Raw genomic sequence first — 25014 nt, forward strand, 5'->3', positions numbered from 1 at the left:
ATCTTTATTCCTGTTTATCTCATTTCAATGAGCATTCCTTGTCTGTCTGCATTGTTTACTGCCTGTTTATACTGCTTATTCTGCATTGTTTGCACTGTTTGTTGCTGTTAATACTGCTTATTTTGTTATACTACACAGCCTTATGCTGGTTTACTGTTTACTTGCCCCTTGCATGAGGATATGTACATCCACATTGAGAGCTGATGTACCAGAGTCAAATTCCTCGTGTGTCCAACACACCTGGCCAATAAAGCTGATTCAGATTCGATTCTGATTCTGACTAAATGAAGATGAGAAAGTAATGATTGATTTACACCAACATACAAAGTGTTATAGTCGAACCTAGAGCTGATAAAAGTATGAACTGCCCTCTGAAAATCCTCAAAATAAAACTGGACGGGTTCTTTGTGAAGGTGCTGTAGTCAACTTTGATGAATGTCTTACTGCTCATGATGTTGGTGATGCACTTGGGTGAGCTGATATTCTGCATCTTTCTTTGTACTTTTGGAAAGCCACAGGGCTGGCTTCCTCTAAAGAACATGTGGTGAGCATATCGCCAAAGGGTCAACAGGCAGTTTCAGGCACAATATTGATCCAACTGATGTGACCTGTGGCATTAATCTGAGCTGGAATTAATAAGCCACTGTCTGATCATCCATCCCTATAAGACACTGATAATTATCTCCTGTGGTGAAGTGATGTCAATGTGTCTCAGCTACAAAGATGCCTATGATTTACATTCAAGGCCTGTAATGTCACTTACAGTAACCCTCTGCTGCTGCACAGATAGTGATCAACAAAGGATGAAGTGTATTTATGATTTTCTGGAATTAAAAGAATGCAGAATGACGTGCTGTTTTTCTGCAGATGCTCTCAGGGTGTGTTCATTGTGTTAAGCCTGTTCTGAAAGGTTTATTTAAACACGTGTGCCACTCCTGTGGTTTGACCAGGTAAACAATGTCAAACACAGGTGGCACCAAAAGCAGCTGTAAATACAAATCTCTCTCTGAAAGACAGACTAAACAAAATCAACGTGAATATATGCTTCTTTTCTTCTTCATCAGGGAAATATAATGTGAACTGAGGACTGAAATTTTATCCAGGAATTCTATGAGCTCATGGAGGATGCTGGTAGGATGCCAGGATAAATAACACTGCGTTGTCAGGAGCAGGATGGATCAAGAAAAGCAGGTTTCAGTCTTTCATATAGTCACTGAAGGCCTCATATATAAAGGAATCTCATAAAATTCTGGTGGAATATCGGGACAAATCCATTGCACTGTCAGGCTCGAGGCTGGATCGAGAAACACCAGCCTCAGATGTGGATGAGAGACCTGTTCATTTGCACAGTCACCCAATAGAAACCAAGGCCCACATGTCTTTAAGATTGAATTCTAGCTCAGCAGCTATATTGAAAACAAACTGGATCTGTCTTTACACACACACCTGACATCGTTTATTCAGAGCATCCTGGCCATACATGTGGAGACCAGCTGTCAGAGACAGGTAGAGATCTGAAATCAAATTTCTGCTCATGTCTATTCACACATCCAGCCAACATTCCAGAGGAGTTAACAGGTCAGGCTTGTAGAACATATCACCAAGTCCTACACAAACAAAGTCTGACATTTGTCTGTTTCTCTCACAGTTTACAGCCGTGTGCTAATGAATTTGTCCAATCTGGACTCCCAGGTAAACTGCAGCACTAGTTCACTAGCAGTCGTGCTACACAGTATCAGTGAGTCTGCTCATTAAGGCTGAGAACTATCCATGCTTTCTGGATTGAATAGCTAGATTTATTATTTGGACCAGTCCCTGTCAGAATCCAAACTGCCACAATTCCAGGGTGGAGTTTCTTCATCTTAAATTCTATTGTCTGCACAGGAGCCAGTGTTGTTCTGCATTCACACGACATCAGCAGAAAGGAAAGAATGGGAAACCCTCCTGTCCTGGGAGCATTCTTAACATCACTGTGCGATAGCTACAGTAAACCCATTTCTATACTTGCAGTCACAATACTAAATTGCCTATTTGCTATCAAGTCACATACAGTATTTTTAACAGTTCATTTGACAAAACTAGATAAAAATGCTATATGGATGTTTTTTAGTAGTGTACTAAACTAAATTGGACTCAATAATGAATATGATTGCTACACAACTGCTAGTTATGTTAGCATCAATGTGCAGTTATATTGCCACTGGTTTGTTGACACGTCTGCAACTTCATGAAGCAGGGGGTATTGTAGCTGTCAAAAATTCCTGATATATCCAAATCAGAATAACAACAGCTCAACTGCTTGCAATAACAGCCTTACTGATGTGTTGCAAATACAGCATTATCTCAAAAAATACTGTTAGCTAGCAACTCAGCAGCCGACCTGAGCAAATGAAAATTGCTCACTTAGATTAAAAGTTCATCTGTTTGCCACATGAATTTGAGGTTAGGTTAATACCACATTGAATTATAAGTATGTTAGCACTGTGATTAAGCTGCCATGTTGATTTTAGCCTGGGGATTGAAATATCTGGCCTGAGTTTCCTATTTCAATTCTGACTTGAAGGGATTAATATTGTCTTATATAACGTATCACTTCTGAGATAAAATATAAGATAAAGATAAGAGTGACTGCAGATTGTTGTTATTCCCTGGCAGCAACAAACATCAGACCATCTTTGACATCAATCTAGAATTTTGATTTTAGCTTTTCACAAAAGCCTCTGTGCCATTTATTTTTTACAACCACAGCTCAAACTCATAAGGTCTTTCATATGAGGAACCAGCAGAATGTGTGTTCTGTTAGTTCTAGCATTAACTATATGTATTTATTTACATATGTGCAGCACGGGGCAGCCCTGCCGCTGCTGCTGCTGCTGCTGCTGCTGCTGCAGGACCTGGCATCATACAGGCTTCAAATGAAGACCAGCCTCTTGTTACATCTGCTGAATCTTCCTCAGTGACAAAGCCAGCTGTGACAACAGGAGTCAGGCCTATAGAAAACAGTCATTCCTCTTTAATCCAGGAGTTGCTGCAGAGCAATCTGACAGAAAAGAGCCACGAAACCCGGTGTGGACGTTTCTACATCCTGTCTAATTAGCCAGCATGAAGTTAATTTCTCTTGGAACAAATTTCAAACTGTGTCCTAACACCAGACAACCTCAAGCTTAATTGTAGCATCGCTCATTAGGGTGTACCCAGATGATGCTGCCTCCATTAGCAGATAAAGGACAACAAGCTATTTGTAGTATAAATCTTTCACACAAGGGAGTATTACACTGATCTCATAGCAGTGGAAAATGTGTAAATTATGACAAAGCAACCACAGACTGCTCAACACAGCTACACTGGAAGCCCTAAAGGCATTTTATTCTAATATTAGTGAAGTTCCTCCTTGAGATCTAGAATTTTCCCAGTTACTAAAGAAAGAGGGGTAAGATCTTACCGGTGCTGCTCATGGTGCGACTCGGGTGTCTTCTCTAGTCAAATGATGCACTAAGCCACTATCCACATTGACAGTACATGGATGATGCCAATAGGACCAGAGCGCACAAGCCTCAGTGCGGCCAGTAGAATGAATGGAAGGAATCGTTTACACTGGAGATGCTGCAGACAGCCTGGTTGTCTCTGTGTGCTGAGGCCGCAAAGATCTCCTGAAAACAGCCGCAATGTGTAGACGATGAACTGCAAACACTGCAGGGCTGCGCTGCCTCTCTCCACCGCGACAGCGCAGGTTGGGTGTGGGCGCACAGTGGAGAGGCAAGACTAGAGTCAAGCTAGAGAGAGGATTGAATAGAGTTTCCTCAGTGACATCTCAAAATAAAGGTCGAAATTCAGATTAAAGCGATGGCTATTTGGAGGTGTTTTACAGTAGGTGGCAAAATAAGAATGATCTGGCTGAAGTAGTCTTTCTCTCAACCGTGTCATGCACTCTTTTTTGTCATAAAAAGCTTAACTCGTTCATAATAGTTTATTTGCAGCACTGATTAAATCTACAGAGGAGTGTATTTATTTGTTGGGTTAGGTCTGGTCTGGGCATGATCAGTCATCAACAAACTAGAAGCCTGTTTGGGAGAGACAGATGTTTACATGAATAAAAAATAAATTTGGGAATAACTGCCCTTGGATGAAATTTGTTTTGATGCAACATTGTTTTGTGTGAACAAAATGCTCATGTGCAACCAACTGCTCCACAGCCTCTTAAGCTTTTATTTTGAAGAAAGAAATCCATAGCTTCCTGTCTCCTGATAGGTAATAGCGACATCTTGTCTGTGTTTTGTTTCAGCATCCAGCAATCTGCTCCTAAACGGAGCGTCCTCGGGCGGACGGTGGCGCGGGTTACATGGCAGTTCTGGTCTTTAAGAAATAAAACATCCATTCTATGAGCAGTCTGCTGCTGATGTTGGGCTATAAGCCTGTTCATTGGAAAGAAACGGAAATGGGAAAGAGACTGTCAGTCACCGAACTGTACTGTAATCTTTAAAATAGGCTACCTTAGCATATCAGTTTGGAAATAATGACAATGTTGTTATGTATTCTGGCAGTTTTGTTTGAATTATTTAATCAGCAGAGAAGCAGATTATATTTCTCTGTCCTCTTTATGTGTCGCAATGTCATAAACTGGAAACAACCGAGGAGAGGGAACAAGAGGAAGATACACTGTAAACACCTGTTTTCGTGGAACACTTCAGAATGTCGCACCGCACACATGCTGCGTCATGTGACGTGTGTCATATGACTTCGATAGGCTCAAAGTGCACAACAAAAGCTATTTTCTTATACAAATACTCAAACGTTTATCCCGAAATTTCTCCAGAATTGTACAGTGAAAGTACATTTATTTTTGTGAGGTTGTAGTCTGACTCCTCTAGCATCAGTCCCTGTGAGGACTTGTGTACCCAAGTGTTTTTAGGAGGCCTCAAATTGTGCAAAAAAAGCTATTAATCAATTAAAATATTTAATTAATTCTGAAATAAAAATGTACAGGGGGCACCTCCCATATTATGTGAGCTATTGATATTCAAAAAGTTGAGCATAACACTGTAAGACGGTCAGCAGTGTTGATACCGCTCCATCTCCTGCACCACCTCCAGCTCCTTCCACACCAGAGAGGTGACATTACACATTCCTTGCTAGCTAGCTAAATCCAGACCCTTCTGAAATAGAATTTCAAAGATGATACATCCCCTATTGTAGGTCCACATGCACGCACTGAATATTAAATACATTTTTCTCAAAACCGGTCCATAATTATCCCCCTGTCCATGCAAAATAACTGCAGATTTGCAGTCAGGCCACATACTCTGAACTACCATTCAGCGCATAAGCGCAATCAACAGTCAGAGGTTCCCTCCCAGAAATTTTTAAGTTGCATGGAGGCGACCCTCTTGTTCCTTGGGGAGAACTCCAACACAGCAGTGCTCAGCCGGTGGTTTGTGGGTATCCCCACATCTGCTCAGCATGTCACACCCTGGGCAACTCAGTAAAAGGATAGAGTCCAGCCCCTCTCCAGGAGTTTGGTTTCAGAGCCAAGGCTATGTGTGGAGGTATGCCCATGGTAACATAGTAACATGACTTTAATTAAAGCCTGTTTAAATGAAATTTTATTTAAAACCAACAGGGGGCAGAAATACAATCTTAAGGATGCCAGCTGACGTAAAATCTGATAGAAGAAGAAGTAACAATAGTTGACGTCATTGCTGTGCGACTGTATGGCATGGTTTCCTCTGGCCAGGTTGAAATTGTGCGGAAAGATTTGTTATGCGAACAAATTAACTGAATTTTATGCGACATGGATATAACCGAGGCTATCGACGACAGCTTTGGAATAGAGGTTATTCTTTCAGAGGGCGGTAAAACACCGCCATGTTGTCCGCATGGTAAGACTTACTGTGAATAGCCTAGTAGCGAAACTCCAAACTGCCTTAGCAAACTTAGTATTTCAAAGTTGATTTACACAATCTAGTAAACAATGTAGACAATACAATTTATTACACAATACAAATAAATAATGTCCTAATGAATTCGGCATATGGATACAACCCAAGATAGTTCGTATCGCAGTGAAAGTTGGAATCGAAACTGACCTTACACTACCAGCCATCAGGATGTTTTTTGACGGTAGAAATAGCAGGAAGGAACCATAGGAATAACATCTGAGCCTAATATGAAGCCGAACTTTGCTTAAATGTTTACCACTTTCACTAAGTATTTACCGTAATATGTAAAGATTGTCCATTATAATTTGATACTGTTTTCGGTGGAGTTTGGCTCACATTTCAGTGTTAGCTAAATACAGAGGGCCATGTTTTGCTGAATAACAATGCCAGCCATGTTTTGCCAGGTCCAGCACTGCTGTTTGAGAAAGTTAGCAAAGGAGGAGAGAAAGGCAGGAGGTTCTATGCCTGCTCAGCTTGTAGAGACAGAAAAGACTGCAGCTTTTTCCAGTGGGAACATGAAAAGGTAGGCTCGCTAAATTCACCAATCACTTGTAACAAGATATGCGATACTTGGTTGAACCATGTTTTAAATTATACTTCAAAGGTGTCAGAAGCCAGGCTCTTGGCCAGAGAAGCAGAAAACCAGTTGAGAAGACCTCCGTTCAGTCAGAAGGAGTACTGTACCCGGTAATACATAACACTAATTATTATTCAATGTTTATTGTATATTTATGTAAGGCGTCACCTACAATCTGTCATGGCCTCCTCCTACAGAGAGGCTTGTTCGTTGTAGTTGTGATCTAGGGCATCTACTGTGTATCAGTCCTGCACCAAAGTTGTCTGTGATTTGGACATCTCAGTCACAGATCCGCTAATAAAATATTTTACTGGTGTGTTGAAAATTCAACATCAACATGAGGAAATTGAGAATTCCCATACATAAAGTGAACATAATAACTGACTTATTGCTTGACTCTGATTTGTGCCTCAGGTTCAGAAAGTTTGCCTCCCTCCCACCAGATAAGAAGAAGTTTTGTCAGGATTGTCAGATTCTGCTCCTTCCAGGAGAGCATGAGGCCCACACCTCTCACAAATCCACTGATGTCAGTGAGTCTCAGCTGAGGAGGCCCAGTGTGCTGCTGCGTCCTCTGGATAACAAGAAGAGCAATGCCCAGTACCTGTTCACTGACCGTAGCTCACACTTTATGCTGGACACGTTGGCTGCTCTGGGATACAGGAAGGTGCTGTGTGTGGGCACACCCAGGTGAGGAAGATACTGAGTTAGAACAGGGGTTTTCAAAGTTCATTGTATCCAGCATTCTCCCACATTCATTCTTCAATTCAGCATGAGACTGAATTTCAAAGGTTTCTATGTGGGTTTGCATTGATGTATAAAAACGCAGTTCAACATCCACTGCTGACAAAAATGCTTGGCTTGTCATTATGATGTGTTAACTGTGGCCCAGATTCAACAGTGAATAGCACTGAATGTTCATACTAACAAGGTAAACAAGAGTCGTCTTCCCATGGACACCCACATCCCGGTCGTACCCCCGTTTGTGATTGGTTAACACAGCGCCTTTGCTGGATGATGTCACTGTCCAGAGTACTGAGGGTTAAAGCCGCATAGAAGATTCCTCCACCGGTTAGAAGGTCACACACATAGTTCATGCACAGTTATAAGGTCTGAAGATCATCGTGAGCTCATACAGGAGAGAAGCCAGTCAGTCGAGTCTGTGGCAAAACCTTTTACAGTGTTTGCGTAATGTTGTCTGTCCCCGATTGGCTGTTCAGCTTAGTGAATCAGTGCACGAGAAGAGAACGTTTCGGGAAAACCCCTTCAGTGTCCATTTTTTTTACCCATTTCATGTGGTTTCTCCTTATTTTTCACTTCCTGAACCTACTTTCTTCTTCTACAACCAAAAGACCCAGGGTAGAGAACAGCAGTGTCATTTTCAACTTCTTATCAGACATATTCTCGATTACAAGCAGCTTTAAACAGTAGCTGTTTTGAATGAGAGGTGCTTTGTTTATCGCTTATACTTCTGCATTCTAGCTCTTCTTTCCCTTTCTTCATGGCAAATACAGATACCGCTATCTTCTGGTAGGGGGAGTTATTTCTGTCATGCAGGTACAGAAGGTACGTGCCAGTCGGCCGTTCCCTGTAGTCTTTGTGGTGTCACTTTTTCAACCCAACTGGACCGGACAAAGCCAACTTGAAGCAACACAGCAGTCAGCCATTGTTGCTACATTCTACCTAAAATAGTCCCTACCTCTGCTTTTACACCTCACCTGTTTGCTCAAGCAAACTCTAGTGAGTTTGCCTGTTTGGTTTGGTCAGACTGGTGTTGAAACTGTCAGTCAAACTTTATATCCACTACTGATAGTAGATGCAATATAGTATTGGATATTAGCATCAAAATAAAAACCTAACTACCAGTAATTTATGCAGTTTAAATGCTAACACAACAGGTTTTCCTCAGGACAGCAATAACACGAGAAAATGCACAATCTTTTTATCTAATCTTATAATTATTTTATTTTACTAACAGTACAATATACATGCAAAATAGTTTGAGTGGTCAGATGTGAAATGAGAGATTTGAGACCTTGTTTGATGTTTTTTTATTATTATTTAATTTATAGCCAACAATGATTTTTCATTTGTTTGACAGACTTCAGGAACTGATCAAGTTGCGAAACCTGGAGCAGAAACATGAGCCAATGAAGAGCCTGCTGCTGGACATTGACTTCAGGTTAGCTTGTCTTGTCTTGTATCATGCTTCATTTAACTGTACAGTTGTGTTTGACTTGATGGTATCTACATGGATGGCAGAAGACTGCACACATTATTGTTAGCAAGACCTCGTCAGCGACCTTCGAGCTTGTCTTTTGCACATGCGCTCTTGTACAAAGCTGATTAGAAACCTGGTTACATATATACTGTACATAGCGGAGAAATCAGCATTCTGTACCTGGGGAAATCAGGTTTCCCTATTCCCATACCATAGTTATGGAAACTGGATTTCCCATTTACATGACGGTTAAGAAAGCCAGTTGTAACCTGGTTACTGAAGTGCATGTAATCGCAGTCACTGTCTCAGGGGTATGACTACCGCATCAAGGGGTGTTGAGGTGACATAGCTCCAGGTGGTTTGGCCACATCTGGCTCTCTGGTGGTCTCAGGAAGCGTATGGCAGGGTACAGCGGCTCAGTGAACTGGTGGTGAACCCGGTCAAACACTGGTGTCAGGGCTGCTGAGAATTTCTGCAGGACAGCCATGGTGTCGGCGTTGTAAAACATCAGCTGGCCCTTGTCGTAATTCACCCACACTCCCACTTTTCTGAGCGGAGTTTGACTGACACCCAGACACACCACATGCCGGTCATTGTGCCAAGCCAACAGATTGCTGTTCCGAAGCTCCACACACCACGAATTCCTGTTTCGGCCCAGTTGGGCACCCTTGTCCCGGCCCTTCCTTTGCAGACTGCCATAGGCCATACCCACAGCCCAGGCATCACAGCAGTGTACGTCGACCTCCCAGTAACTCTGACCAGCTGTGACAGAAGACGAGCCCAGAGCACAGCACACTTTGTCAAACTGTAGAGGATGCTCTGGAGCTGGGCGGGCAGGCGCTGAGAAGGACATGCCCCGCCCCTCTGAGGTCACTGTAATCTGACTGTGGCAAGTGTGCCTGTCAATCACCACAGGAAATGAATCTGAAGTAAAAGAGAGAATTCTTAATTATTGATGGCATTTTGATCTTGTCCATGCATCAGTGTTACTTTAAACTAATTCAACACTGCATTCATACCTGTTGCTTGTTTGTTTTTTGTATTTGGGGGTTAACCTGTCGTCATGAGGCAAAGTTAGCTGATTTGACAGTTTACAATTGTGTGTAAAAATTTGGGCAGGTTTGAAGTGAAAGGAAGTAAATACACACACTGCAGCAAACAGACAATAAAGCCCCTTTTCCAACACTAGATACCAGCACGACTCGATTTGACTCGCCTTATTTGTTTTTCAATCGGTCAAATGGGGATAGTACTTGGAACCATTTTTGGTATCACCTCTGAGATTCCAAGCGAGCTGAGATGATACCAAATGGTGACTTGTAAACATTGCAGACTACCAATTGGTCAAAGAAATTAGTTGCTACTTTGGGCAATCTTGCCACTGATTAATCTGGATGTTTACATGTGATGGCTGTGGGACCGTGCCTTCTCGGCAGTTTCATGTGGTGTCGTCATGACCGCCAGCTACACTGAGGGGGGTGCACTCTGCAGTGGAAAACAGAGCACCTGGTACCAAAAGCAAGTAGAATCGACCTGAGCCGGTGCCAAGTGGTGGAAAAGCCACTTAAAATGAGCATTTCGTCAAATGTTAATGCATTGTTACATTGGTTATGATGACATTTATGCGTGTAATGCAACTTGTGCAGAGGACAGTGACACATTATTATCACCTGCCCAAATGAACCAGACTTACTGTTCTAAATGAGTTGATATAGAAATAATTTCCTTGGTACCTAACAGTAGAGTCTTCCTCTCCAGCTGGGCTTTCAGGTTTTTGCAGATGGAGGATAATGTTTTAAGAAGCTTCTCAAATCTCTCTCCATTCAGCCGGATTTCCTTTTCAAACGCATCTGGCTTCTTAGGACTGGAGGAGTAATCACACAGATTATAATGAGACTGAGAGGTCCGTTACAGACCGGACCCAACAGTTTTCATTCATTTCAGTGGGGCAGTGTTTTTACCTCAGATTTTCAGAGTGACCCTTGAGAGGAGACATAAACAGAAATAGTGATTAAAACACTTTCAGTTACTCTGCTGTTAAACTGTGATATTGAGCAACATGTGAACAAGACCTGCCCGCCTTCCTCTGCTCCGGGGTGCTTGCTCAGTGCTCTCTGGGTGTTACTGATGCTCTTTGTAACCTGGTCCTGGTGTTGTTTCCAGTTCTTTAGAACCTGGTCCAGTTTGGTTCTGGTCCGTTTGAGGTCCAGCTCCAGAGAGTCGAGGGTGGCATGCTCGTCCTGCTTCAGGATGGCCCTAATGTTGTCAAAGCATTCACGAACCTGCTGCTTCATCATCTCTGTGCTCCTCTATGGGAAGGAACATGGAAAGCATGAGGGCAGATGTTGGGCTCTGTTTTCTGTTGTTCTCAGTTGTGGTCAGATGTGTGTATAGTAACTGGTTTTAAGTAGTGGTGGTACTTGATCCCATACTTACAGAAAGATCTGTTTTGCGTTTTTTCAGAGACTGGATGTGGGCCTCAGTTTTGGATCTCTCTGCCTGTAGCTCCTCCAAACATCTGGACAGCTGTTCCTGTAGTTAGCAGAGTTACAGCCAAATAAACTAGCCATACATTTGAATAGAAGGTTAACTGAATAATTTATAATCTTATACAGTGGGGCAAATAAGTATTTGATACACCGCCGATTTTTCAGGTTTTCCCACTTACAGAGAATGGACAAATCTGTAATTTTCATCGTAGATACACCTCAACTGTGAGAGACAGAATCTACCAAAAAATTCCAGTAAACCACATTGTTAGATTTAAATAATTTATTTCTATTTTATTGCATGAAATAAATATTTGATCACCTACCAACCAGCAAGAATTCTGGCTCTCACAGACCTGTTAGTTTGTCTTTAAGAAGCCCTCCTATCCTCCACTCATTGCCTGTATTAATTGCACCTGTTTGAACTCGTTATCTGTATAAAAGACACCTGTCCACTCAATCTATCAGACTCCAACTTCTCCACTATGGGCAAGACCAAAGAGCTGTCTAAGGACACTAGGGACAAAATTGTAGACCTGCACAAGGCTGGGATGGGCTACAGGACAATAGGCAAACAGCTTGGTGAGAAGGCAACAACTGTTGGTGCAATTATTAGAAAATGGAAGAGGCTAAAGACGACTGTCAATCTCCCTCGGACTGGGGCTCCATGCAAGATTACGCCTTGTGGAGTATCAATGATCCTGAGAAAGGTAGGGGATCAGCCTAGAACTACATGTGAGGACCTGGTCAATGACCTGAAGAGAGCTGGGACTGCAGTCTCAATGGATACCATTAGTAACTATACTGTCATGGGTTAAAATCCTGCAGCACACGCAAAGTCCCTCTGCTCAAGCCAGCACATATCCAGGCCCGTCTGAAGTTTGCCAAAGACCATCTGGATGATCCAGAGGAGGCATGGGAGAAGGTCATGTGGTCAGATGAGACCAAAATAGAACTTTTTGGTATAAACTCTGCAAAAAGCAAAGACGAGATCCTGTGGTCCGGTTTGGGGACCACAGGATCTCGTCTCTGCTTTTTGCAGATGACGTTGTCCTGTTGCTCAGAGTAGTATTTCATGCAATGAAATGGAAATAAATTATTTAAAAATCTAACAGTGTGATTTTCTGGAATTTTTTGTAGATTCTGTCTCTCACAGTTGAGGTGAACCTACGATGAAAATTACAGATCTGTCCGTTCTTTGTAAGTGGGAAAACTTGGAAAATCGGTGGTGTATCAAATACTTATTTGCCCCGCTGTAGATGTGACCAAGGTTAATGGAGGGCTAGGACATGCTTTTTTGCACCAATACGTTGGTTGTTTGTTTTGTTTTGTTTTTTTTTGTTTTTTTTAGATTTATTTCTGGTTTAGAGAAAGTTTTAAATTGCTTGTTTTGTCTAGCCAATTGTCCAAAGACATTCAATTTATAGTCATAGAAAAAAGCAGGAAGTCCTGGCAGCAGAGGACTTTTTGTTGCAAAATTTAGAGGCAGTCAACTAAGACTACTAGTGATACCAATGATAGTTTTTGTTTTAATCTCCACATCATTTTCTCAATCATTTTGTTTATAAGATGTTACAGAGTGGTGAAAAATGCATATGTGAATATCTCTCAGCCCAAGGTGATGTCTTCAAATCTCAACCCACAGAAATTCACTGTGAACTGAAATTCAAATTGCTCTCACATATGACAAAGAAAAGCCCTACAGCTGGAAATAGAAAATGGAAATTCATCTGTTAATCAGTTATTAAGGGCGGGAGCAGTGGTTAGCGCTGTCGGGTTCCTGGTTCGAGCCCTGGCCACCCAGGGTACTCCGGCTTTCTCCCGCAGTCCAAAGACATGCAGCTTAGGTTGACTGGTGAGTCTAAACTGTCCACAGGAGTGAGTGTGGGGGTGTGTGGTTGTCTGTCTCTAAGTGTCAGCCCTGTGACAGACTGATTGATAGATAATGGATGGATGGGTAGAATGGTAAAGATACATGTTTGGTGTTCTCAGGTCTCTTGCAAAAGAGAGTTTAATCTCAGTGAGATCACCTGGTTAAATAAAGATTGCGCAGTAAACCTTCTGCAGTGAAATGCACGTATCAACATGCACTTGATTACACATACTGCCAGTAAGTGCTGTTCACTTACTGTACAGCAGAAATGGTCCTACTTTTGTTTGTGCTCTGGCTCAGGGTGCTGTGAACCTCATTGCCGTGGTTGTGTTTTTTCTTCACACCCTTTCATGAAATACTTCAAGCACTAAGTCATTCCTGACTTTGAGTCCAGTAAATAGAGAGAGTATGAAATCATGCACATCACTGAGCACTAAAATATTACATCTTCTGTGCTTTACCACCCTCATGTTTACCTGGGAAGGCTGTCCAGCTTTGGATATCTTCCTCTGGAGTTTTGGTGATCGTGGGAAAGGCTGAACAACCCCGTCACTGGAGTCTAGTGAAGTGAAGTTCAGTCCTTCCTGCAGTACACTATATGCACCTGCAATGGGTGCTGCAAGACCACTCTGTACTGATTGAGCCTCTGCTGACTTTTTATTACCAAGGGAAAATGATGACTCCTCAGCCATTTCTGAAGATTGAACCAACAAGGAACATGCAGTCAATTTCTGTCAGAGATGTTTTCCCATTTTGCACCATGTGAAGCATTTTCAGTATGTTTGCTTTGCTCAAGTAACCAGTTCTTCAGGTTTTTTAGAAAGTCTGTGAAAACCTGTCTGTTCTGAGTCCATGCCAAGCTTGCAAAGGAAAGATAATCTCAGTAAGTGTCCCTGAGTGCCTAAATGCAAAAGCCCTATTCAGGACATGGGATTGTGTAGTATGCAAAGTAAGTGTAAAAAATGAGATGTTTTATATTTTAGATTCTTTCAAGTAACCACCTTTTGCTTTGATAACAGCTTTTGCACAACTATGGCATTCTCTCAGCCACGTTAATGGGGTGATCACCTGAAATGCTCTTCCAACAGTCTTGATGGAGTTCCCACATTTGCTGAGCACTTGTTGGCTGCTTTTCCTTCACTCTGTGGTCCAACTCACCCCAGACCATCTCAACAGGGTTTAGGTCGAGGCCAGGTCATTGTCCTGTTGAAACCAGTGACAGTCCCACTAAACGCCCCCGCACCATTACAACTGCCCCTCCATGCTTCACAATGGGAACCACATTCATTCACCTCCTCTGCTTCTCACACAGATGTGGCTGTTGGAACCAAAACTCTCAAACTTGGGGTACATCCCAGTTCCCTTTTTTGCATCCACTTCTCCCTTACTTGCATACTTTTCTTGCATCCTAGTCCTGCCCGTGTCAGATGCAAGGAAGAGCTACAAGGAGAAAATGGGAGCAACGAGGATTCAAGAAAGCATGGTTTTAGAGACACAAGATGTCCTGTTCATCTGAAGCATCCAATCACCAAGGGTTGTGTCTGTCAATAAAAGACTTCTGACTGAGACTGACCTTCATGTCTTAGAGTAATTGTGGAATCTTGTTTCTCTTTGCTTAGTTGAGTTCTTCCATTATACGGATCACTACAGTAGTTGAATAGGGCCGTTTGCTGTATACCGCACAAGTCAGCACAACACACCTGATGATCTCAGATGCATTAAGAAGGATAGAAATTCCAGCAGCTAACTTTTGACAAGGCACACGAAGCTGGTGAAGCTGGTTAACATATTGCCAGTAATGCACAAAGCTGTCATCGAGGCAGACAGTGCAATCTAAAATATGAAACACATTATGCTTTGTTTGCGGTTTTTGGTTGTGACATAATTCCATACATGTTTCTGTTATTTCATAGCTTAATGTGTTCAGTACTAATCAATAACATAGAAAATAATGGAAACAAAGGAAAACCACTGAATGTGAAGTTGTCCCCAAATGCTCGACTGGTACTGTACAGTTTTTCTTTCAGACAGTTCCTTGTTTACTGTGGAATAACATTTAGGACCTCTACTGTAAAAGCAGCATCAAATACAGACCAAGTTATAATCTTTTAACATTTTTATTATTGTTGTTGTGGCTGTTCTTACCGGAGGTCTGCTTGTCCGTCTTTCCTTGTCCGTTTGTTTCTGTAAAGAATATGCAAAGAGGGCGTGTTCTTGTGTTACGAGCTTAAACCTGCAGCTCACACACCTTATCGTTACCTGGATACACAGCTCAGGGTCCAAGATAAGTTCAGACTTGCTCTTATTTTTCAGTCTGCTGTTATTAGACAAGGTGACAGAACAGAAGCCAGTCTATTAGAAAGTTGTTTTTTAATGCAGAAACTCACCGAATCTGTTGTTCTGTTTCAGATATGCTCAGTTCTACAGCCAAGATGAGTTCTGTCACTACAACATGTTCAATCATCACTTCTTTGGTGGAGAGGTATGAATTAAAACACTTTCATGCTGTTGCTTTGGGTTAAAATGATGCTATAAGTCCCTTCATAGTGAAGAGCCGTTTCTTTCTAGGCCTCCAACGCAGTCCTGCAGGCGTTCCTCACAGAGTCTGATGGGGACAAGGTGGTGATGGTGGCTGACCCTCCGTTCGGTGGCCTGGTGAAACCTCTGGCTAACACTTTCTCTCTGATCTCACAGACATGGAGGAAGCTGCAGAGCTCTGGTCAGTGTCGCTGTGGAGTGTTCTGTCTATATTTGTCTTTTCAAGTTTTCATTGTCCCACAGGAAGTTTTTTTTTTTTTTTTAACAGTACAGCAGCTCAAAAAAACCCAGTAGCAATAAAAGACATTAAACATGCAAAAACTACACCCTCAACACAAAATACACTTATAAATCCATTAAAAATGTCCATCAAAAAAGAGCTCAATTTTAAAAATGTATTAAAATCCCGTGTTTCTACCAACATACGTGTGTGTGCAGACAGCAGTAATGCCGATATGCCCATGATGTGGATCTTCCCGTATTTCTTTGAGCCTCGCATCCTGGAGAGTTTCCCTTCGTTCTCCATGCTGGACTACCAGGTATACTATCAGTAGATGGCTTTTTGCTAATGATTTGCACAGAGGATTAGTTGATTGATTAAACCAGCTACAGACTTGGCCTCAGGAAGCACAAAGTCTCATTGGGTTTAATTTTAATACACATCTCAAGTGTTGCATATTGTATAGTGTTCTTACAATCAGTTACGAATAAGGCTGCTGATTTTCTAGGCCATGTCTGTGTGTCCAGAACCTGGTTTAGCTGTTTTTCAAGAACTACTAAAACACACCAGTGAGCCACGTGGTTTATTTATTGTAGAAGGGTCTCTGACAGTTTTCTGTCAAAATCTTTGCCGTTATAATTAATGATATTTAATATGTGTAAACCTTGTTCAACAGACTTTCCCTAGAGCTGCAGCACAGTGGCTCTAGCTGTGGTTTTTAAAGTACCAGGCTTTGCTTTTGGAGGCTGTACTGTCTCTAAGGTCGGGATCTGTCTCTGTAGCACAAACAATCAAGCCAATATTTGATTTTGTTTCTAACCAGGTGGACTATGATAACCATCCTCTGTATAAACATGGGAAGACAGGCAGGAGGCAGTCTCCTGTCAGGCTGTTCACTAACATCACTCCCAGAGCTGTTGTTCTGCCCAAAGAGGAGGGCTACAGGTATCAACCCACTCACTCTGTCAGCTCTGAACTAGGCTGCTACACTGATATATATGTGAACTAACAGCAACATGATTGAGTCGATGACAAGATCAAAATTGTTTATATTTTTAGATTTACTGCTCAGTACATATCTTAGTCACAAATCTATACATGAAATGAACCTTATCAAAAGTCTTTGCTTATGATCTGTGTTTATGTTAAAGCACAATATCACCAATATAATATTATCAGACTTTTGAATTGCTATCACTTTTGGTCTCAGAAATCCCACTGTGCTCTTGTTTAAATGTAATCTAGCATTTTCCTAGGTTGTATTGATCTATTTTTAAAAGCACATCTTACATCTTCCTAATATTAGATACTGTCAAATTAATTGGGCTAAATCATATGATTTTTTTTTTTTAAATACTGGTGTCAGCACAGCGTCTTAGTTTTAGTACCAATACCTAAAACAATACTTCAGCGCCTTACCTTAAGAACATAAACACCACTTTTTACAAAATCTTCACTGGACTTTGCCAAAATGGAATAATATAAATAGTTAGTTCTGACTTAAATTTCAAACCATGCAAATGAAAGAATGTGTAAAATACCTGTCACAGTGTTGAACCACAACGGCCTGTGATATTACAGACACATTTCTATCCACGCTCTGACAATCCTGGGGTCTGACACCCAGCCATAAGGACTGTGTTACAGTCATGTGTCTTCACTTGCTCCTGTTAGGTTTTGCTCTGTATGTGAGAGATACGTCTGGTCCCTCAACAAGCACTGCGCTAAATGCAACATCTGCCCATCCAAGGTATCATCATTGAAGCTTCTCATGCATGGTTTGCCAACTTGAATAAATGCAGTTATCAAATTTACACACGCTGTTTTCTTGGTTTGTCTCCAGGATGGCCGTGAATGGAAACACTGCTCATTATGTGAGAAATGTGTGAAACCATGTAAGTAATTTAATATCTAAAATCACATCCGATACAGTAATAAGATGTATATACACTGTTATTAATGTCAAGACAAAAGCCTTCAAATCACCTTTGGTCTCATATTAATGTGTGTATTTATATTGTTTCCCTTCTAAGCATGGAAACATTGTCAAGCCTGTGGTCACTGTGCCCTCCCATTGCACCCATGTGGCCACAGCCCAGGAAAGGAAGGCTGCTTCTGCTGTGGCAGCTTGCAGCACAAGCACAAAGCCTGCCCTCTCAAAGACACACACAGGATCAACAGGTGAACAGCTAAGGCTTAAACCATTTCTATCCATCACTGTGCCAGTACAATGAAATATGTGCACATCCTAACTTGTTCTTCTGCATCTGTGTTCTGCCCCTCCAGCTGTCGGCCCAATGCCAAGAGTGGAGCCAAAAATGTGTCCCGTAAACCCCTGTTGAAGCGTAAAGCTAAGAGGAAATCTGGAGCAGCTCGCAGAATAAAGAAGGCAGCTCAGTCTATGTGACCTCATTATTCATGCCGTGTCTTGTCAGCTGTGCAATCAGAGGCTATTGAATAGTTTTTATTTGAAATAAAATGACTCCTCTTAACTGTGTTAACAACTGTTACGGCAGAATAAAAAAAGGCTTGTGAAAAGAGAATTGGCCTGTATTGTATTTTTCATTGAAATGCGTAGAAACAAAAAGTTATTTATTCTGTATTATGGTAACACATTTTCATATGAAGAAAAGTTATTATTCTGTACCAGACATTTCCAACTGTTCTTGTATTTTCTTCTGAAGTTGCAGGAATAAAAGAAAGGCAAGTGAGGGAAAATTTTGGGACATATAAGAAACCCATAATGTTATCATCTTATAAAGTTGTTGTAGCAAACAGTTGCCCTTTTACACATCCAGCAGACACAAAGCAACATTCAGATTCATGAATGAAGCTCAGAGAAAATTTAGTTTATATAAATGGTTCTAGTAAATGAATAGGAAATTATTTGATTCATCATTTAAAGCTGCACCAATCAATATTTTTATATTTAAAAAATCCTACTTGTAATGTCAAAGGAGTTGAAAGTTCCTGTGGATAGGATGTGAGCAAATTCCAGATGTCCAAAATCAAAAAAGGTTTCAAACTATATTTAAATTAATTTTTGACCAAGATTTTTGTGTTTGCTGGTTCTCCACATTTGTGTCTCTAATTACATAAATAAGGCCTATCATTTTTAAAATAAAGATATTAATGATCTTAGTGTTATACCTGATCATGTTTAGTGTGTAGGCTGATCAGAAATCATTTTCCACAACTCTTTTTAAATTGATAAGTTCTGTTTGATTTTAGTAACTGTTGCTGTTGCTACTGATATTTGAATTTCTTTTAAGTATCTCTCTATCTATGTCCATGTATTTATTTCTGAGTTTACCTGAGTTTTACTTCATTTTCAGTCTGAACTCTGAGCCGAAAACGTCATACGGTTTTGCTTCACGATTACTTTTTTTCTTCTCAGTTTAATTCTGCTTTGGCCATGTGATGGCAGTACTGTTACTCCTATCTCACTGTCTTATATCACTGCTTGTGCTGGAGATGTTTGCCCAAGGGCCTGTTTCATGTGGTTATAATATATTTTGTTGTGTAATTTGCTGAGCTTGTTAAAATGGACAAGAAAACTGAAAGAACACTTTTTGTCAGTAGATACAGCATTTTCACCTTGGGAATATGCTGTATCCCTCACTGTTTTGTCTTTATTAAAAAGAAAGATGTAGTAATAACCTTAAAATCTATTGATATTGCATGAGATGTTTACTAAAGAGCAACAACACGGACACTTCAAATAGCACGTCACACCTTTAGGAATTGAAATGGTTCAATTCAGCTTATTATAGAGGATGAGTCAAAGAGAGCAGCTGTTTTATCCCTACTGAACTAAAGCAGTGTTATGTAAAACAGCTGAAAGGAGCTGAGCTGACAGAGGAGGTTGTTGGTTCTGTCCCCATCCTGTCTAAAGCGTTTCCCATATGAACCTTCACCAGCCTTTGAAGGAAAGAGGGGGTTTGTCAGCTGCTTTAATCTGTTGAGAACAAAGACAGAATGAACCCACCCATTGCTGCAGGTGGCCACACACACACACCTATGCACACTTGAAAGCAGGATTAGATGTATGAGGCACATCAGTGACATGTGAAGACACATGCTTATATCCTTGCCACTTGAATACACACACAAAGAGATGCAGATCCAAGCACACACACACACATACAATTACTATAAAGAAACCAAGAATTGAGCATTCTGTCTATCACAGGACTGATTCAACAGGAGAGACAGTCAGCTGCCTGAACAGTCTCTCAGCAGCACTGTACACTGTACAGAAAAGATCATAGCAGGATATTTAGTCCTTTGCACAAATAAACTAGTGAAGTAGAAATACTGTTGCTTTGATCAAGTTAAGCCTGTATTTACTACTTTTGGCCTCTTGGAGGCAACAGAGCAATGTGTAGTAAATACTTTCAAATATTGATACCTTACAAAATAGTGATGTGAAAATGTTAACATGAGCAGTGGCTGCCTTTGCACCCAGTTGAGGCAAGAGTCACTGGCCCTTTGTCCTAATCAGGTCATATCATTTATTCAGTAGAAATGAAAATTGCTGCTGAAGAGGAGAGGAGTGCATCATTTTGCTTCTGCTAAATTGTCACAGGTAAAAGAAAAAAAGGCTTGTGTCTGCCATATTGTAAAGATGACGATGAACAGGAATTACTTCACACAACCTGTTTTTTTGTTTTGTTTTTTGACACTGGAAATAGTTCTTCTGTAACAAAAACTTCAGAGTAGGCAACAGTACAACATTTGCATTAGCGCCCCTACTGTAAACACATAGCATAAGATTTGCTCTTGCGTCGCATTTCAGATTTGCTACACAAGTACATCAAAATCCTCTGAACGAGCTCTGAGTCCACTAAACACATTTTAATACCTTTTTGGTCTCCACAAACTCCTGAGCAAAATATGTGCCTCTTTAGCCGTTGAATGTGTCACTATGTGTACCAGCTTGTATATATAACTTCTGTCAAGATTATGTTGAATAACTGCTTCATGCTAACTGAAGTGATTCTTGCAAACTTGTTACAGTTAACGCTTTACATAACAGGAATGTCTGTGCCATATTTTATAGCAATTCATCTAATATATATGAAGACATTTCCCTCAAAACCATGAATGTAAATTGCATGTTGCTGATCACCAAGGTCATTACAATGCTTTCTCCAGGAGTGTTTGTCCTGGTAGAACTGGTTGAAAGGTCAGGGGATCATCAGTATCCTTCATTCATTCTCTAGACTTCAAATTTTTATACAAAAATATTATGGGAATCCATCCAATAGTTGTTGATATACTTCTGTCCAGACCAATGAGTTTTATGAAGAACTACCCATAAAAACCATATTTTTTCAAGTGGGACTGAATTTCATTCCAAGAAAGTATTGTTTGAAAACTCTAATTTACAGAGAAAACTTCAAAAGACATTTAGATAACTGTTCCCAGGCAGTTTTGTTTTCCATCTTGATGCTCTGAGTTGAATCCTGCTGGATTTTGATCTACTCATCTAATTTGAGGCCATTATACACCTGGGAGGTTGAGGTGAGGCAGTAGGAATATGGCCTGTTCACTTGCATTTGTTTTTTTTGTTTTTTTTACAAATGGAGAATAAAATAGGATCCAAGATGAAACCTTGCAGAACTTTACAGGAAATGCAGTCAAGCTGTTCTGTCTGAGAGGTAGACCACTGGAGGCCCATGAAAACATACGGTTTGAAAGATCTAATTTAGATTTAATTTAGAATGCTTAGGAAAACTAAAATATTTATTCCCATTTGAACTGTTTTTTCCCATCCTGGTCCTGGTAGTTGGCCACTCAAGTCCTGCTTATTTTCAGTCTAGTCATCTAGAGAATCTCATACCTGGGATGTAAGGTGAGTGCAGTGACTTGGTCAGCTGGTACTGTTACACTGTCTTTAACTTTAGAAGAAAAAATGCAAGAGAACAAAATGATTGCCAATGTGACTAAGTAGCCAAACTCTTGGGATTGAGTGAAAGGCAGCAGGAAAAGAGGGGGTCCCAGTGCAGACAGCATCCCTGCAGACCTGCACAGTCTCTAAACAGGAGAGGAAGAAGAGGCGAAGGAGGGAGGGTAAAGAGGGATGATCGGTGGGGAGAGCTGCATATCACTTGTAGCTGGTAAGGTCCATGGCCAGGGACACGAAGAGCAATTATTATGATCCTGTCTCTGCTTCTCTCACTGACTTTCTGTATTTTCGCGTTCCCTTCTAGCTCCAAAAAAGGATACTGCTAAAGCCAGGAAAAGGAGGGTGGGGGGTAAAAACAGAGGGGAGAAACCAGAGAAGGAAACCCCTTCAGTATACTCCAGCAGTGCATGTGCATGAGTGTGTTATGTTGAGGCTGCAGATGTTGCTCAGCAGAGCCACAAGGACTACTCTCCACTACTATGGGGTGAGTACGATACTCGAGTGAGGAAGGGGGCTGCTGGTTTACACAGACCACAACTGCATTTATCCATGACAAGATTTCCCTGTGTGTGTGTATTTTGGCTGTTTGTGTGCATGGGGGAAGGATGAAATTAGGAGAGTTTTGTGCTTTTTTAAGAAGAAGGAAGGGTTTCTGTGATACTCCTGGACTGTAATGAAGCTAAGTGCCCAGACTGCGTGTTATTTGAACAGACATGTTGCTATAACTCACTACATAATGAGTGTAATTCCTTTTGAATGAGACTTTTGCACTACCCTGACAGAAAGGTGATCCTGGCATAAAAAAAAAATAGCACAACTTAAGAGGACTGGCAAAAAGTTCAGAGTCAGCCTTGGTTTCCCTCCATTTGTGTCCAAACTAGTTATCATCCAGTAGCATGGTTTCATTAAATGAATGCCAGACTGAGCGTGTCAACACTTACATTTGAAGAACTCCTCCTCTTGGGTGATTTTTTACATACTGCTGTTACCGCCCACAGATAGACATAAATAAACACATGGTGTCACTTAACACAAAAAAGAAAAATGCTGGCGCAGATCCCACAGTTCAATATCGCGGGCACCAGTCCCAACGAGGTCGTGGGATGGAGCTTGAAAGCTAAAGCGAGGAAACCTTTGACCCTCTTTTTGAGAGTGGACTATTGTGATTGGCTGGGTCAACTGAGGGAAGTACAGATTCTGGCCTTTGGACTGGTCAGTTTTTATTTGGGATTATGTATGTTTCTGTATTCTCTAACACTTGGCTTGTGTACTTTGGTCTCTTTTTTCACCTTTTGAAAATAAGATTCTTTCTCTCTTGCTCAACATTGCACACATAAACATTAATTTTCTTTAATTCTTCGATTCTTGACATCTCTTATCCTGAAAGTCAGTTCTGATGGCTTATGAGAGAGTATTGGAGAGGTCATAATTCCTAGTTGTTGGCCACCTGAGCCCGAGGATAAATTTGTTCTGACTATATAAGGTCTCTGTTTTCTGTCCTCTGGTCCTGTCCCTCATTCTGCAGTCTGGCCTGCTTAACAGTAGAAATATCTCAAGGAGCCTTTTAACTGCATAGGATCAGAGATGTTTATCTGATGAGTTGTAGAGTTCTTTTTAAATGATGTGGAGATGGATGATATAAAGCATGTAGAGCAGCTTTTACTTTGATATGTACTGTACATGATGGTCAAATTATAGGTTTGGTGGGAAATGAGGAAAAGTGGCACAATCAGCCAATGTGCAGGTCTGTGCAGGTTGATGTAACTTTTTAGTTTCTTGTAGCTCGTTGTTAGAATTTTCTTATCAACTTCATGTCCAATAACAGCAGTTGTATATTTTCAGAGAAAAAAATGCTGATAATATCACAGCTGGTGTAGGAAACAGAGGCAGGGACAACCCAAATTATGACACGCAGGCAAGCAGGTGCATTGTACATCAGTCCAAGTAAAAGGAGCTGGCAAAAGTCAAAATTCAGGAACAGGCAAGAGGTCAACAACATCAAGGACAAACAGACTGGAACAAAGCCTGGTGTGTCACAGTAGACAATCTGGCAGCAAACAACAAAATGCTGCATTTAAATAGTGGGAGAACTGATGAGGAATCCAAGAACAGCTGTGAGAATGAGTGGGAGTTCAAATGATTAGAGAATGGAGGGGAAATCTGAGGGCATCTGATGGAATATACCACGAGGCAGAGGCAGGATTGCTAAAAATAAACAGGGTGGAGGCAGGAATCATGGCAGGTAAACCCACTGTACACTACCAGCTTAGCCACAAAAGATAGACAGCAAAGTTGATGATTATTCAGTGAACAAAATGTAGCATTTATCAGATACACAGCCACATACTGGTAGACAGGATAAAATAATCTAATGTTGTACTGTACATGAACGTGTCCATGATTGTAGATGTGTGATTGTATACTGAGTCCAAATGCAACAATGCACCCCCAAGACAAATATTTATGAAACATTTCATGTTTACTGAGATAAATCAGCATTATTTGACTTGTTTAAATTTGGGCAACACTTGCATCAGTGCAAATGTTATTTTATCAATTTCTTTCACAGTTCCCTAGTAGCTAAAACTCAGTTAATGCAGCTTTTAACTGTTAGTTTATTGGTTATGGATAAAAAGTGACCTTTGGCATTCACTGCAAATACATTAATCTGTGACTGAGTTCATGCTACATTTTTAACCCCTGACTGGATATAAACTGTGGACAGTCATGTCTGTTTATAAAGGGAAATATTTGTTCTTTCTCTAGTGAGAGAAAACCCTTTTGGGTGAAGCGGTTTGATTAATGGCCCTCCTCTTCAGTTAGATTTGGATTTGGCCTGTGAGCCTTTCTTGGAAGTTATTGCTTTATAATGGGAACATGTAAGCAAAGGCCATGTGCTTTTCATCAGTCCAAGAATGACAATTGCATAACGAAAAAGAAAGAAAAAAGTTAGATAAAATGCACATATGAATGTGATGTTTGGAGATGGGCAAGTATTAGCATTAATCTCCGTTTTTGTTATTTGGTTCATATTTCCTTCTCTTCCTGTCACTCCTCTTGTTTCTCCCTTCTTTTGGTGTGGCTGCAGTTATTTCTGTTGAGGTTATATGAGTCACTTATTTTCCCTGAGGGTGACACTGGTAGAGCCGAGTTCCCATTGTGTTCATCCCAAATTTCCATTTCAGAATTTGAGCTATTCTGAGCCATACTTGGTTAAAAATAAACTTCAAAAAATGAGATGTGTTGTAGCAG

General features: G+C 40.9%; 4 protein-coding genes across 4 annotated transcripts in view; 2 read left to right on the forward strand and 2 right to left on the reverse strand.

The window, feature by feature from the left end:
* Positions 1 to 3747, reverse strand: part of ablim2 (actin binding LIM protein family, member 2) — an 83909-nt gene extending 80162 nt beyond the window's left edge. The window contains exon 1 of the mRNA XM_020594876.1: positions 3443 to 3747. Within this exon, the coding sequence (XP_020450532.1) occupies positions 3443 to 3455 (13 nt within the window). The 5' untranslated portion in view covers positions 3456 to 3747. The remainder of the gene's footprint in view (positions 1 to 3442) is intronic.
* A 1903-nt stretch (positions 3748 to 5650) lies between these two features.
* zcchc4 (zinc finger, CCHC domain containing 4) lies at positions 5651 to 18391 on the forward strand. Its single transcript, XM_020594885.1, has 13 exons — positions 5651 to 5876; positions 6341 to 6459; positions 6541 to 6623; positions 6928 to 7200; positions 8612 to 8692; positions 15503 to 15575; positions 15662 to 15812; positions 16070 to 16170; positions 16675 to 16796; positions 17526 to 17601; positions 17695 to 17746; positions 17885 to 18032; positions 18138 to 18391. Exons 1-13 carry the CDS (start codon positions 5789 to 5791, stop codon positions 18256 to 18258), a joined length of 1488 nt encoding a protein of 495 aa, XP_020450541.1. The 5' UTR covers positions 5651 to 5788; the 3' UTR covers positions 18259 to 18391.
* LOC109957201 (nuclear factor 7, ovary) lies at positions 8703 to 11305 on the reverse strand. Its single transcript, XM_020594891.1, has 5 exons — positions 11168 to 11305; positions 10804 to 11040; positions 10693 to 10712; positions 10465 to 10595; positions 8703 to 9655 (listed from the first exon to the last, which is right to left on the reverse strand). Exons 2-5 carry the CDS (start codon positions 11026 to 11028, stop codon positions 9057 to 9059), a joined length of 975 nt encoding a protein of 324 aa, XP_020450547.1. The 5' UTR covers positions 11029 to 11040; positions 11168 to 11305; the 3' UTR covers positions 8703 to 9056.
* Positions 18392 to 22200: 3809 nt separating the features above from the next.
* pde5ab (phosphodiesterase 5A, cGMP-specific, b) overlaps positions 22201 to 25014 on the forward strand; it is a 77211-nt gene continuing 74397 nt past the window's right edge. Inside the window, exon 1 of the mRNA XM_020594867.1 lies at positions 22201 to 22246. Coding sequence (XP_020450523.1) covers positions 22242 to 22246 — 5 coding nt within the window. The 5' untranslated portion in view covers positions 22201 to 22241. The remainder of the gene's footprint in view (positions 22247 to 25014) is intronic.

The sequence above is a fragment of the Monopterus albus genome, unplaced genomic scaffold (genome assembly GCF_001952655.1).
Source record: "Monopterus albus unplaced genomic scaffold, M_albus_1.0 scaffold25.1, whole genome shotgun sequence".
Taxonomy (NCBI): domain Eukaryota; kingdom Metazoa; phylum Chordata; class Actinopteri; order Synbranchiformes; family Synbranchidae; genus Monopterus; species Monopterus albus.

Bases quoted from the DNA above. Each gene is read 5' to 3' on its own strand.
- zcchc4 (XM_020594885.1), top strand. From the start codon at position 5,789: ATGGATATAACCGAGGCTATCGACGACAGCTTTGGAATAGAGGTTATT. The intron at 15,576-15,661 runs GTATGAATTAAA...GTTTCTTTCTAG, and splicing joins ATCACTTCTTTGGTGGAGAG to GCCTCCAACGCAGTCCTGCA. The intron at 17,747-17,884 runs GTAAGTAATTTA...TTCCCTTCTAAG, and splicing joins TGAGAAATGTGTGAAACCAT to CATGGAAACATTGTCAAGCC.
- LOC109957201 (XM_020594891.1), bottom strand. From the start codon at position 11,028: ATGATGAAGCAGCAGGTTCGTGAATGCTTTGACAACATTAGGGCCATC. The intron at 10,713-10,803 runs GTCTTGTTCACA...TCTCCTCTCAAG, and splicing joins GAGCAGAGGAAGGCGGGCAG to GGTCACTCTGAAAATCTGAG. The intron at 10,596-10,692 runs GTAAAAACACTG...TTACTCCTCCAG, and splicing joins GGTCACTCTGAAAATCTGAG to TCCTAAGAAGCCAGATGCGT.